This window comes from Hemibagrus wyckioides, linkage group LG06, assembly GCF_019097595.1.
Source record: "Hemibagrus wyckioides isolate EC202008001 linkage group LG06, SWU_Hwy_1.0, whole genome shotgun sequence".
NCBI lineage: Eukaryota > Metazoa > Chordata > Actinopteri > Siluriformes > Bagridae > Hemibagrus > Hemibagrus wyckioides.
Window position 1 is genome coordinate 18,136,007 of NC_080715.1, and position 15,436 is coordinate 18,151,442.

Genomic DNA, 15,436 nt, shown 5'->3' on the forward strand with positions numbered 1-15,436 from the left:
ATAACAGCTTCAACTCTTCTGGGAAGGCTTTCCACAAGGTTTAGTAGTGTGTTTATGGGAATTTTTTTACCATTCTACTAGAAGCGCATTTGTGAGGTCAGGCACTGATGCTGGACGGGAAGGTCTAGCTCGCAGTCTCTACTCTAATTCATCCCAAAGGTGTTCTATCGGGTTGAGGTCAGGACTCTGTCAAGTTCCTCCACACCAAACTCGCTCATCCATGTCTTTATGGACGTTGCTTTGTGTACTAGTGAGCAGTCATGTTGGAACAGGAAGGGGTCATCCCTAAACTGTTCCCACAAAGTTGGGAGCATGAAATTGTCCAAAATGTCTTGGTATGCTGAAGCATTAAGAGTTCCTTTCACTGGAACTAAGGGGTCAAGTTCAACACCTGAAAAACAAACAAACACCTGAATTCAATGATTTGGAGGGGTGTCCCAAAACTTTTGGCAATATAGTATAGGTTTTTATATCTGACGTTATATAACCATTATAGCTGAGGTGCTTTGAATTCCTCCACTTTGGGATAATTACCTGTCACAGCACAGATGACATTGCAAGTGGACACGCCTTATAGAGAGACTTACGAGCTACGGGTCTGTCTCTGCTGATTTAGTAGCAGTCAACGGAGGACTATCTGTCAAGGCGATCTTATTCCTTAATACATAACTTTGAATCAGTACCAAATTATGAATCCTAATAGGTGTGATGACATACGGAACACTGGAGCGGACCGCGGAGAGAACGAAACGCAAATGGATGGTAATGAGAATTACTCCAGAAACCAAAACATCCAACCTCAAGATTCTCGGAATCCGAGACAGTAAGTCTTTACCAGATAAATAAAATACCTTTTCCACATTAAAACTTAATAGTGTCAAGCTTTTTGGTGTTTTTTTTTTTTACATGTGGCGCCCCATAATTAAACTGTACGACAGTCCAGCGGACATGCTACATTGGGCTTGCTTAATAGACATTTGACAGATTAAACTGTTGCCTATAGCCTAATCGCTAGCTATATAATTGGAATTCATAAATACGCTAGAATTATGGGTTTTAAGTTTAATATTTTGTTGACAGATACCCGTTTCCTCAAAAATTATTGTCCGCTTAAGTTTTCGTTTCGTTTCCGATGGTGAGCAAGGGGAAATAGGAACTCTGTAAACAAACTGTTCACGCATGCGCAGAGCGGTAGCGCGCTCCAGAACAGGACTGAAGTAATTCAGTACCATCCCTCTCCTCTCTTGTAGCTGAGCTCAGAGAGATATATATATATAGCTGATATCACAGGAATCAAATGTATTACAGCAATTATAACCAGTGAGAGCCTGATATATACACAGTAGATTCAGGGCAAGTATGAATTATTGTCGTTAGACATGATGGCTTTTTGTATATGCAGCTGTCCATATCTACAGTAAATGTTGTTGTTGTTGATGTAGACGAAAACCTCAACAAAATTATATCCTGTATATGGACAGTAGACACACATACTATCCACATTAAAGGAAAAATCCCCTCTGACCAACTTGCATACTCAGAATTGTTTTCTGAAGCTTTAACTTTCATCATCATCATCATCATCATCATCATCAACATCAATAATCATCAGATAGATTGCTATCTGAGCGAGTGTCCGTAATTCAGCACTAATATGTCATATAGCTTTATTACTTTCTGGAACATGGAATCCAATAGATTCTCTCTCCTGTACTTCATTGTTGGCTTTTCAGTTAATCATAGCTGAAATATGGTGAGTCAGAACTCTTGCTCTTTTTTAGGAGCTAACAGTGATATCTGTCCATTATTCCCTATGTTTGAGATCACTGAAAATATTCAACCTACTGAAACACACTGTAACTGCACTAACAATGTCCATGTGTTGGTCGTCAACCAATAAATTCTCATCAGAATCACTGAATTTCAATCTAAAACTATTTAATGCGTTTCAGTGTTGAGTTTTTCTTTAACTCTTGAATTTGCTCCCATAATGTCACATGAAGTTAGATGACACTCAAAGTTCAAGTGGTCTAAACATAGAGTAGCTAATAGCTGGGGGTTTATGCTTTATGAAGCTGGTTACAAATGGATATATGTGTAAATCAATTGCATGAGCATTTACCGCACATGAAGACTAGCTAACCTAATCCTTGACTGATTCTGCTTTGAATTTTATAATTTGCAATATGTTAATGTATTTTTATGTATGGATTACACTGTCAAGTTCAAATCACTTATTTATTTATCATATACACCGATCCAGCATAACATTATAAGCAGTGACAGGTGAAGTGACACCTGTTAGTGGGTGGGATATATTAGGCAGAAAGTGAACAAGTGTAAGGAATTGAGTGAGTTTGACAAGGGCCAAATTGTGAAGGCTAGGCAGCTCTTGGGGGGTGTTCCCGGCCTGCAGTGGTCAGTATCTATCAAAAGTGGTCTAAGGAAGGAACAGTGGTGAACCGGCGACAGGGTCATGGACGGTTAAGGCACATTGATGCACGTGGAAAGCGAAGGCTGGCCCGTGTGCGTGTCTGATCCAACAGACGAGCTACTGTTGCTGAAATTGCTAAAGAATTTAATGCTGGTTCTGATAGAAAGGTGTCAGAATACACTGTACATGATGGGTCAGGGCTGTTTTGGCAGCAAAATGGGGTAAAGTCTGTATAAACATGGTAAACACTAACATATTTGAACACATCACATGCTTTTAGAAAATTCCAAGCCAGACAAAGATGGCTTTGGTTAATAACATGAAACAGGTGATCAGTTGAATCAGAAATGTTGAGCCACAGACTAGAGAGAATAAGGACTGTGGGTGAGCAAGGGAAACATCAGGAGGGGTACTACATGGCTAGCAATGTAGTAAATGACAATATACTGTATAGTATTATCCAAATTGTATGGGTATATTAACTATCTAGATGAGGGACATGATGGGAATATGTAATCATCAAAAAGTATTGAGATATCATAAGACACCTTTTAGACACATATTTAGAAGAAATTTTTATGTTAGTTTCACACTATCTGTTATATAACCTCCATGGTTATGGTGCCATGAATACTCTCCTATGGTGTAAGATTTTGTGTATTCTCCTGTGTGCCTCTGTAAACAAATTGTGCATGACTAGAAATTCTTTGACAAAATGACAACAAATTAATATAATTGATTTTGTGGCTAGTTCAAAGCCGTTTTTCAACACTGCTTTACATAAACCAAATTAGGTTATGAGTAAGTCTCCAGTGGGGATTATGTTTGAAATATCGTCAACATCTTATTTATCTGTGTAACTAAACACTAAATTCTATATTAAACACTGTACACAGAACACATAAGCAAAGCATGCATTAAAATATAAATGAGTAAGATGGCTGTAAACCAGCAGTGATGTTGATGTGTTCTTTATGGAGCTTATTACTGTGATTTTCTTTTCCCTTCAGTGTCTTTCTAGACAGACACATTTGGGTCAAAGCTCCTATGGTGGGTTTTTAAGGGAAGTTCCAGATGATAATTTGTGGGAATGTATTTGGACTTTGTTTACCATAAAACTACTCATGCCCCACCTTTGTTTGGGACATTCTTTGCAAATGAGCCAATGGAGTTTGTTAAGTTCAAGGCATGGATGGAGCTGGTGAGTAAAAGCTACCTGCTGTAACTAATTATGTTTATGCTCACTCAGCTCAGATGGATACACCATGATCCCACCGAATGAATCAAGACGGAGCAAACTGCTGAGAAGTAAGTCATGATGGGTTACTGATTTTTTCCATATCCTTGTTATCCACACATTTCCTCTCTTTATTTGTGTCTCACAGGTGCAATTTCAACATGCATACTGCTTGGCTATAAACACAAGCCTGCCACAAGTGTAATTTTACTCTCCATTACATTTTGAGCATGTCTTGGATTGAACTTGTACTGAACTCATTTATTCACAAGTAATATAAAATAATATCTATCTGTCCGTCCGTCCATCCATCCATCCATCCATCCATCCATCCACCTATCTATCTATCTATCTATCTATCTATCTATCTATCTATCTATCTATCTATCTATCCATCCTCCATCCATCCATCCATCCATCCATCCATCCATCCATCCATCCATATATCCATCTATCTGTCTACAGTATCTATCTGTGTGTGTGTGTGTGTGTGTGTGCATGTGTCTTTGTCAGGTCAGTAAGTGTTAAATCATATCTAGTTGTTATTCTGATATAGATTTCTTACTGAAATCTTACTGAAAATAAAAGTTTTTCATGTAAAGCATTTTAACTATAATTAAGTTTATTAGTCAGCAAGTGAAATATTTAATATGGTTAAATGCTTCTCACACCGCATATATGTTAACAGTAATAACCATAAAATTAAAGAAAAATACATGAGAATGAAAACTACCCAAACAAATGTTTTTTGTTTTACTTCATACATATAGTTAAGATTTAAGGAGATATCGGGAACCCACAGGGAAGTGTCTGTACTTTATCTTTCCTTCTGCAGTGTCACAGAAAGAACAGGATGATCTGCAGAGATGGAAGGAGGAACATCGTCCTGGCCCGATTCAACAGGCCCCAGAGAGGCTAGGTAATAGAGATATGCATAACAAATAAGTTCTGGATTATGGATAATTAATATAGACATAAAAGTATAATTGATGTTTTCTGTGTCCTAGGTGGTGCTGTATCATTGGAAGAGGTACGACAGAGACAGCAAGCAGGGAGCTACCGGTCTAAACTCCAAAAAAAGGTGCCGACTTTTTGTTTCAACTTTAAAATGAATTCTCCAACGATCAGGAATATTTAGGTGCATTGCATTTCTTTGTTATTTGATGGGGCCTTTTATAGCTCAAACAAGAGGACATGAACCGATGCAGGAGACAAGCAGAAGAAGAAGAGAATCAGAGGATGAAGGACAAGCAGAGAGAGAAGGTGTGACAGGATGACATTCATAAATTGGCATTTTCATATCATACATGTTTGATATGCTTACACTGTAGATTTTCTAAACTGAAATTTAGAAAGATTTTCTAAAACTAAAATTTTCTAAAGTCAATGAAATGAATGTTCTGTTTTAGATCTGCTTTTATTACACAGTTGCAGTGCTGCTTTAACACTCTAGAGGTCATTGCTGAGACCTAGTCATATAGACATCACTATATGCACTGCACTGAAATCTATAGACTTGTATACAGAAACTAGAACTTGCTAACTAATGTATTGGATCATGTTAACTGTCACAAACCACAATGTTCTAGACACCTATTAATTAATAATTATTACCAATTAAGGGCACATAGTTTGTGTGTCTTTATAATAACACTACTATTAACTATTTTTAACTATTTTTGCTTTGTGTTCCGGTTGAATCTAATTCTTTTCTTACCCAAAGATTTAGGTATATTATAAAATCATCTACAAAAGTCACCATAATGAGGTTATGCAATATTACAAATTGCTTTCCAGGCCAACAAACATGAATTGAAGAAAAAGCAGGAAGAGGAACAGAGAAAGGAGCTGTACCAACATGATCTTCTAATGTATGTTCACATATTTTCATTAGATGTTGTCACATCCCCATGGAGTTAAGAATGCAGTGTTCAGTCATTAAGAGGAAGCTGGTTGCTGTTGCTCTGCTGGCTTAAATCCAAAAATAACAAATCTGAGAATACGGTTTCAAAGAACTACAGCCTGTTTCCATTACTGTCTAGTAGTCACAGTAGTGCTAAAGCAGCAGCAGCAGGAGTTCCAGTCTGTTTGAGATGTGAGTCGATTAAAACAATAAAATGAGACGTCCACATTATCAGTGGCACCCAAAAGTGTAAATTATTCACAGTCATGGGAATGCTCCAAACTGGCAAAACAGGCCATTGCAGTTATCAAATAACAATGTTGAGTTTAGAGAGAGTTTGTGGGGCATGATTATTCTTTGTATTCTTACATAATTTTGTTACTTGGGACACACCAGTATCAAATTTGATTTAAAAGTGTGGTCATTAATTAGCAAAAAAAAAAAATCAATGTTCTTGTAGACCTATTAATATTTAATCTTGTGCCTTTCTGCTCTGCAGGAAAAGAGAAGCGCATCTTCAAAAGCTCGAAAGGTCCAACACGGTTCCTATGGCAGCGAGCAGCTCCACACCCACGTCATCTTGGGTAAGATGACAGCCAAAGAATGCACTGTGTGTTCCATAGGCCTGGGTTCAAATCTTTGCTGCATAGCTGTGGCACTGAGGTTACAGCCCAAGGCCCTGGAGTAGTTCACACCAACTGATCTGACTTTGATGCATGTTTTCAGAATAAACAGTCCCCTCTTGAGGGCTTTCATCAACATGGTGCATTCATCTGCAGACAAGAATCATTCTGCCAATGGGCTCGACTTCCTCTCTGAATTGTCTCCTCTATACCCGCACACTGGAGAGGGCTATCTGAGTCTGTCATCTGATTTTCTCTGAATATAAATACACAGACTTTCTCTTCATGGCCAGCCAATGTGAGGATACAAGTGCTGCTTCTGCACAATGAGATGAACAGAGTTGAAGGGACTTCCCAGAGTTCACAGAATGCAGAAGGAAGTGTGAGAGTGCAGGAAAAGGGCAGACTGGTGTGGTATAACCTGCATTGTTCTAGTGAAAGTACCTGGACTGTAGCCAGTGTTTCAGCCAATGACATAAGCAGTCTATGATGATGGAAGTGGGGCTATCACTACAGCATCATTGTCACTGCCTCAGTGTCATTTAATCTGATGAAACATGTCAATGTCCATTTCCAAATACATATATCACAATGGGCATAAAGGGAAACTGACAAGCACTGATTGTCTGTAGCTTCTGTGAGACAAGAATTTTTTGGGGTTGTTTCTTTATTAAAAAATTCTTCAGATTAACTAGATGATTGCTAGTGTATATTCCACAGTATCCATCCACGGTGGCAACTTATATGGTATGTAACTGCCATTCATGCAACACATTCAAAGTAACTCCTAATTCCTGTTGATTGATTGAGCAAATTGATCTCCCCTGCCTGCTCTTGCTCCTTTCTTCCTAGCTCCAGCCTAGAGAGTTTTCCTAGCCACTGTCACGCATGGTTTACTCACTTAGCTAAGCAGACAAGGCACAGCTGCTCTGGGATGGTGTGTATTTTTAAAAGGGCTCTAAAAATAATATTCTTTATAGTAAAATAGTATTCTATCTCAGTCCGTGCCTCAGCAGGCCAGGGATGATTCTGCAGACAGGAGACTGAGACATGAGAAGCGTGGGGCCTGTTTTACTGTACGAACCACTTGAATGTGGCATCTGACGACATTGCTTTTGCAGGTCCTGTGGTGAAGAAGAAAAAAAAAGTTTTTGTGTGGCTTACTGTATTGTTGTGCAAGCTTTTCTTCTGTGGACATCCATTTTTTTTTCTCCATGGAGGAACATCCTGCTAACGGACATATTAAAACATCAGGGGTTAGTTCTGTATAGGCATACAGTTTAAATCTGGTCCCATCAGTTTTCAAGAAGAGGAGGCTTTTTGAGTGTACTTCACATGATATTGATTCAAGTCTCTGGAAGCCCTCCAAGAAAAGTAATGGAATGCTCCAATCTAAATGTCGTAAGCCAGCTGATCAAAGTGTGTGTGGAAAGACGCCGCCTTGATGTGGTTTTGTGGCCACTGAGAAGACAAGACAGATTAATCTCCTCCATATCCTCTGTTTGTGCATATGATCATTTGAGTTGACTTCCCAGGGTGCCAGACCCAGGTCGTCCCACCTATTCCTCTTGCTCTCAAGCCATTCCAAACAGAACAGCCATTCCCTGGTGTCTCTATGCTATCTGACCAAACGCACAAAGGATCTCTTCATCTTTTAAGCACTCTTGCCTCACCCCTCCTCATAGCACCTCATTGTGTTAAGAATCCCACGATTATATCACATGATTATATCACAAAAGCCCATCTAATACTCCCTGTTCAGGGCTCTGCCCATCTGTGTGATTTTATCACCTTCGGTGGCCTGATTCATAATGAGGAGTTTCTTTACAGGCTCGAGGGCACGAATACAGGGAGGCCAGGAAGGTCCAGGAAGAAGTTAGCCTGCAGCAGAAGAAAGATGAGCAAAGGAAAAAGGTACCAGAAACAAACACATAAAACATAATTTGCATAACTGTTTCATGACTGTTTCATTTGGTAAAAAAAACATGGGCCTTGTCCAAGAAAAAAGCACCAGCTTATGTCCTTGATTAACTTACTAGCCTTTCGGGCATAATTTTTCCAGGATGCTTTACCATATTTGGTACTGGTTTCAGTGCAGGTAAACATAAATTGAGGTGAAAGATAAATGGTACTTGGACAACAAAGATAATGCCAATGTTCGTTCCCCTGACCTGCTGATTCAACGTAAACTGGGCAGAAACTTGCTATATTTGTGTTTTTCTGACATGTACAAACATACGTCTCCTGAACCCTAGAGTGTGAAAAGCATATTCTAATATACTCAAACCAGTGTGAGCTAATTCTCTAACTTTCACTGATATTAGTAATATTTGCTCCTGTGATAAACTTACTAACTTGACATTGAGGATCCGCTGCCCTTGTGTTTGTTGAAAATTAGGGCAGTTGAATATCAGTATGAATGAAAATGAATCTTCTTAATGAAGCACAGATGTGATAACACTGATAACAATCAGTCACATATTATACGCCAATAATCCAGTGAGAAGTCATATAAAAACATGAGAAGGATATAATGATTGATTTCTAGCATTTCTCTGTTCAAATTCTAAAAAAAAAAAAGTCTAAAAATAGAATTTTCGAATCAATGAAAATAATCAAGCACAGAAAGGACTGAATGAGTGTTACATGCTTGATATTGATTACGCTGTAGTGACAACTATAAGTAACTGAAAAATAACTGCTCTCTCATACAACTCACTCTGAAAAACAGACGAGTCATTACTATCAGGGATTACGATTCCATTAATTTATCATTTCCAGAGTCAACTTTTGGAAGAAAAACATAAACAAGAAGAGGAGGACAGGAAAAGACAAATGGAAAATGAACGGCTGCGGTAAGGACATCTCATTCTAAAAGAACTTTACAACCCCATGAATGTCACGCTTAATCAACTAGCCAGGGAAATATGAATGGCTTCAAAATAACTCTCTGATGTATGGGTCAGTCTGGAAGGTTGTTATAGGGTGGTGATATATTTCCTCCAGGGTGAACTCGGCCTTCCTAGACAGACTGGAGGCGAGAGGATCAGGTAGAGCGTCTGAGTCGCTCTCCTGCACCCCGGAGCTTGGTAATGTCTGGCAGACGGAGGAACCGCAGGACCCTGCCTCATCCCCTGTGTCCTTCCCATCACAGCTCCACACTGACAGCGCAGCGGAGGAGGGTAACTCAGATTTATGTGCCAGACATCGTGCGTGTTTAGTCTTAGGCGTTTCAAAGCATTTTTTGTGATTCTTTCCACTGCAACGTCACCTTGTATCAAAAGGCAATTTGTCTCAAGTGATTGATGTTGTGCAGTGCTCTGCCTCCCATTCCCAATATTATTTTTTGTCAAGCACCGCTAGGCAATGTAGCATATTATGTAAATAAAAAATAAGCCTCTAAATCCTCCTTGTGAGACAGAAATGTGGCGCTGAGACGCCGTTTTAGTGCGGCAGAATGCATGAGGTAGCAGTAAAGGCTACAGCTAATTAGGTGCACCCACTGAGCGAGGCCAATTCACTGACAGACATAATCATATTTGACGTTGGTTTGACTCACATCCAAAATGAATGCTGGAAAAATTGTTTGACAGCAGTCTGATTAGTATGATGTCTGAGAGTCAACACCAGAAAAACCGGCTAAGCGCTCTATATCTCGCTTCACAGCTGTGTCCTTACTTGTACACATGCTTCAGTTTTTGACAAGCTACAATCAGGGTTCATTCAGGTCTGAGTGATGTAAATAACTCATGATTTCAAACATAAACAATCAAACCTGCCTTCAGTATCTCAAGCTACATCCTAAACTTGAAATATGAAATCATCTCCTATACGCTTGCGTAGTTAATGTATTGAATGTTATTTACATATGTTGTTTATTTAGGTGAAGGTTCATTGGGAAATCCTCAACGTTGCTTCATAAAAACATTCAGATTTAGATGATTTATAGTTTGATTCATTGTCTGGCCACAGCCTTAAACCATCTCCACATTGAAAATTCCTCACTTTTTTGCCAAGAGGGGTGGCTGGAGCTGACTTTTCCGTGAGCTAGCACTGTTTATGGAGCACATGCCGCATGACAGTGCAGGATTAATGCGCTGTTCACCTTCTGTCTGTCTGCATGTATTCTAGGATACTTAATGATACATTACGCATGTACATTCTGCCTCATTTGAATCAGTGAAATGTGTTTAAATCCCTGGCAGGGTTCTGACCCTTAGCCAAGGTTTGGGATGAGCCAGGACCAATCCAAAAGCTCATGGCTCTGCCTCTGACTGCTAAAGACATTGAATGTCACTTATAGCTGTAGTTGTCTTCAGCTCTTCTGTGGTCCTTGTCAGTGTAATGCTAGACTCACAGGACATTTCCTAAAGGCCTGTGGACATCTGGTGTTTATACAGTATGGCTCATACATACTCCATAGCGTGCCTATGGTTCCCTGGCAACTTCTGTTGCAATCCGTCACCGCGTGACATTCATTCTATCCATCTTAATTAGCACAATGATTAAGCTCGGAGAATGTCACCACTTGCCTTACTCAATTTCGTCTGCGGCTCTATCCAAGCAGAGGCTGCAGAGGCAGCAAGAGTCTGTGACGCTGGGACTGGGGACTCATGGACAGGACGTGTGTGCAACAGAGCTTGTTTGCCCCATTAGCATGTGGTTAGAGGACTGGGATGACACTGTGTGTGGAATGGGCTGGCAGGAGCACTGCGGTGGAGCACTCCCACCCTGTCTGTCCTGCTGCATGAACTAGATGAACCAGCAAGAAGATTCAGTTAAACTGCTGAGCCTCAGGCTCAATCTGGAATGGGATGGATTAGGATGGAATAGGATGGCTTGTGGGATGGGATATAAAGTCTTCCCACACTAGCACGCTGCTCTACTTTTCATCGTGCTTCATTTTCACTGCCAGTACACGAGGACAGTAATTTAACTGATTTGTTCTTCTTTTCAGTTAGATTGAATTGAATGTAAATTGTATATTCTCTATTTTTTCCATTATAGATACTGACAGAGAACGGGTTGTAATGAAGCTGCAGTCCATGTTCTCTTATTGCGATCGAGAGTATCTGGAAGACATCGTCTCTCAGTGTAACGGCAATTACCAACAAGCTTATGACCTACTCAGTGCTTAAACGAGTATGTTATTGGCATAGACCTTTAGTGTTGGGGCATTACTAGCTTAACAATTTTTTCTCTTTTCTTGGCATGATTAAAATTGTTTTTCCAGTAACAAGCTACTTTTTCACCAATTAAAAAGCAGTGAAGTTGTTTGTCACGCAAAACCTTTTTCCCTTTTCCCTACTAGTTTAATGCTAGCCTTAAATCAAGCAAATTGCAAACCATGTAAACCATAGCATCTTTCAGAAATCAAGTTCAATATATGTAATTAGTGTAACTGTATGTTGAGGCACAGGCATCCTTTACCACTGACCTGTGTGGACACTAACAGGATCAAATAAGACTTTCAAGGCCATGTTCATCAATGATTATGTGTGTAAATGATTCAAATAGCAATGAGTGCCTCTATAGTAGCTTGTAGTAGCTGTTTTTTAGTAGCTAGCTTCTTTGTTAAATGGGTAGTAGCATAGCTATTTTGAATCATGAGCTGATTGTAGCTGAAAAGTTACCATTTTAAAATAGTGTTTCCAACACTGAAAAACTTACAAAGAAACATTAAATTCAAGAAGGCTGCTCAAAAAAGATTCACTGTTAAGACTTCCTTCTTCTATTGTTCGACTACAATAATAAACGTTCCTCTTAACATAGCCGAGCATGCCAGCCGTTTCATTCTTCCATCCCAGTTATGAAAGCTCACTTATGAGCTTTTTAAAAAAAAATACATGTCAGTAGTTTGAGTAACTCATTCAATCTAAGATCAAAAAATATCCTAAGGGCATTTCCTGGTTTGTGCTCACAAGTCTAAACAGTGATGTATAATTCACATGAGTGAATGTTAAAGAGGGAAATCGAATAAGACTAAAGCAGCACACAGATCACTGGCCACATGATTGTTTTGTTGTATCCTGTACTGTGCATGAACTTACCACTTCAGCTATTGCTCAATCCAGCACATGCAGTCATGAAAAACTGGAAATTGATGTTTCATCTCACACCAAGAAGGGAAGAGTGCAGGTGTGTGTCGATGTGTGTGGTCGGGATCCTGATCCAACTATTACATCCTGCAGGATCAGGCTTTCCAACAGCATCAAAGTTAATGGAATAGGAGCACTGAGGCCTTTTCACCCGGCTCAAAGGAACGCACAGTGCACTTTGCAATCACCAATAATTTTGGTACCGCATGTTGACATTGAATCACGATTAATCATATTCAAGTGCAGGAAGGGAAGAATTTTGCACTTATTATGTTAATCTATCCCCCTATTAAATAGGCCATTTCCTGTTATAGCCAGCTTGCCTTTTGATCCGTGTGTGTGTGTGTGTACATGCTAGACAAGAGTAGAGTTGAGTGAATGTTTAATAGGGGGTTTCCAATGTCTAAACCTACACAAATGAAATGAATCTGTTATCACTGAGGACTGAATCTACAAGCACGTTTGACACATGATAAAAATGGACCTGAGAAATGTTTTTCTAGGCCACACAAAAATCTGTGTTTAGTGAGAGATAGTGAGAGAACCATCGGCTCTGTCATGACGATACACAAGCCCAATTGCTCCCAGTAGCTCACATCTTTATTCTGTAAAAACCTGCAGGACCCTGATTACCTCAGCTGCAGTAAGGGGGATTTCCTGCGGTTCCTCCCCTGAATTAGGTCACAGCATTACCCATATCACAAAAGAATTCTGAGGAAAAATAATAACAACTATAGACTGTTTTAAACCACTGAATACACCCTGAAGATCTGGAGGTTATTATCCTTTAGAGTCAAAGACAAAATATACTGAAAAAAAATTACTTCATTGGATTTTGTTTTTGAATGCTATCCAAACTTCATGAAAAGGAAAGGTCACGTTTTAAACTATGAGTAACACTTGTTGCAGTTTTTCCAAAATCATCCGAAATGGAACAAATAGGGTAATGAAATACAGCCTAGCCCTTTACAACAAAAACATGATTGAAAAGATTACCTGAGTTTAGTTAAACCCTAAAGGATATGTGCTTTCACAAAGGTCATACAATTTTACATCTCTCAAGCCTAGATCAGTTGTAGATAACTTTCTTTATTGGAAGGGAAGGATATTTAAGGTCGGTGAAGGACCTTAATGTGAACTGGAAAAGCATGCCTTTTGCAGGGCTGTAACATGCAGAAATCTCCACAACAACCACAACTGAGTCACTCTGCTTCCTGGGGAAAAATCGGCTCCATGAAAGAGAGACCATGCAGGCACGCCTTGGCTGCTGATGAACAGTGCTGACAGTTTGCTGACTTTTTTTGCACTCACACACACTCTCTCACACATACACCCTCACAAGCAAAGAAATTAACAAAGGATGGAACAAACCCATTCACTAGTATATATATATATATATATATATATATATATATATATATATATATATTATGTGTTACAGTGAATGAAGTTATTCCTCTATAGGTATTCAAGCTTTATACCTTTACAGTAATCTAAACCATGTATGCATCATTAGGCATTGGCATGTTGTCGTAAAGAGTATCAAAGCATTTTTTGCAATGATCAAAGTAAGACTGTTTCGTTCCCTCACAATTAACCATCAGCTTCACTACATATACACCACAAATGGTCTGTATGGCAAAATAGACTACAGATGGGTTTCAGAGGGAAGACATGTTTTTGTATTTGTTTCACATCCATATATTACATATAAGACATTATATACTGCTAAAACAAAATCAGTGCAGCATTGGTTTAACTCAAATTCTAACAATAATTTCATGCATAACGAACAAAAAAAACAAAACAATAATCATAAATATTCAGTCTGTAAAAAGTCAGTCCTAAAGTAAGAAGGTCTCTATCTAGGGCTTTCTACAATTGCTCTTTGGGCAGGAGATGGTCATTATTTTAAGTGGTGATCTATTAACTCTTCTGAAACTCAGCAGAAGAGTTTCTTACTGTAGGATTCCTGGCAGCACTGACATATGACATGCCTGGTTACAGCTAATGGCCTTCTAATTTGAGACATTATGCAACACACAGGAAACTGATAAATTAGTTGGAAGACATTAGACGTGGATCCGCCTGGACCTCATTAAGTATGACTTTTATGTGTAGTGAGATGAGCTTTATTGCTGATCATATAGCTTACACTCCATGTCATTAGTGGTAAAAGGCCGGAGAGAGGCTTTAGTGTGATTTTATGACAGATTTTATGATATTTTATGATGTGTTTATATTACCATTGTGGTGTGAAGCAAAATCAGTACACTGGATGAAAATCTGTCATCAGTTTGGCCGGCAAAGAGAACATGTGAGGAAAAAGAGGTTATGAGATTCCTTGACTATAGTTCAGTAATGTCCTTTGGTGTTTAAAGAATCTCCCCTTTGCATGAAATCAGTCTTAGACCAGGGTGCTGATGCCACTCATAGTCCATCACAGTGTGATTTAACATTATAATTACAGACAATTTTATTTTGCTGGGAAAGTTATTTATCTCAACTGTTTTCCCACCAAGGGCTGGCTTCTTTCCAGCCTGAAGTCTACATGGGACCTGCACAGCTGCGAGACAAGCAAAATATTTGCCTTCTCTGGTCTGGCACTGGCACAAAATCCAAGGCTATAGCAAAAGCAATAAAACTGCCTGCTGATGCCCACACTTTGGTGCTTCAACAGCCTTTTCAGGAAAAAAAAATGCCTCCTCTGACAATCCGCTTGCTCTGGACTCTCATGGGGAATAGCGGACACAGCTACACCCTGACCTGATGAACTTCCTCTGCCCTAAGTCTCCTCAGAACTGAAAATTGACTGACTTTCCTTGCCAGCATGTTTGAGGCATCACACTAACCTTCCTCCCATAGAGCAGAGAGAAGCACCTCATGCTGAAAACCACTAACGCATGGCTATGTGGCCACTTTGTGATGGACCCAGCATGCTGCTAGTTTCCAAATTAAAGGCTATGACAGTGCTGGAGACCAAGCATCAACAGCTTGCCACTGATCTGAAGAGTGACGCTGTCATTACCTATGTCTTGTTCTGCCTGGAGTACTGGATGTTAGGATCGGATTTTTCATTGCACACAGAGGATTTAGGAAAACGATCAGCATTATCAACATTTTGACAGCAAAACACTGCTG

At 39.4% G+C, this 15,436-nt stretch overlaps 1 protein-coding gene across 1 annotated transcript; it reads left to right on the plus strand.

Annotated features, from left to right (window-relative positions):
• Nucleotides 1-543: 543 nt before the first annotated feature.
• Nucleotides 544-13,631, plus strand: epsti1 (epithelial stromal interaction 1). Its single transcript, XM_058391811.1, has 11 exons — nt 544-823; nt 3,684-3,742; nt 4,507-4,590; nt 4,679-4,752; nt 4,851-4,934; nt 5,469-5,542; nt 6,074-6,158; nt 8,028-8,111; nt 8,979-9,052; nt 9,204-9,379; nt 11,205-13,631. The coding sequence occupies exons 1-11, from the start codon at nt 690-692 to the stop codon at nt 11,333-11,335; spliced, it is 1,059 nt and encodes a 352-aa protein (XP_058247794.1). The 5' UTR covers nt 544-689; the 3' UTR covers nt 11,336-13,631.
• Nucleotides 13,632-15,436: the final 1,805 nt, after the last annotated feature.

Bases quoted from the DNA above. Each gene is read 5' to 3' on its own strand.
- epsti1 (XM_058391811.1), top strand. From the start codon at position 690: ATGAATCCTAATAGGTGTGATGACATACGGAACACTGGAGCGGACCGC. The intron at 3,743-4,506 runs GTAAGTCATGAT...TTCCTTCTGCAG, and splicing joins ACGGAGCAAACTGCTGAGAA to TGTCACAGAAAGAACAGGAT. The intron at 8,112-8,978 runs GTACCAGAAACA...TATCATTTCCAG, and splicing joins AAGATGAGCAAAGGAAAAAG to AGTCAACTTTTGGAAGAAAA.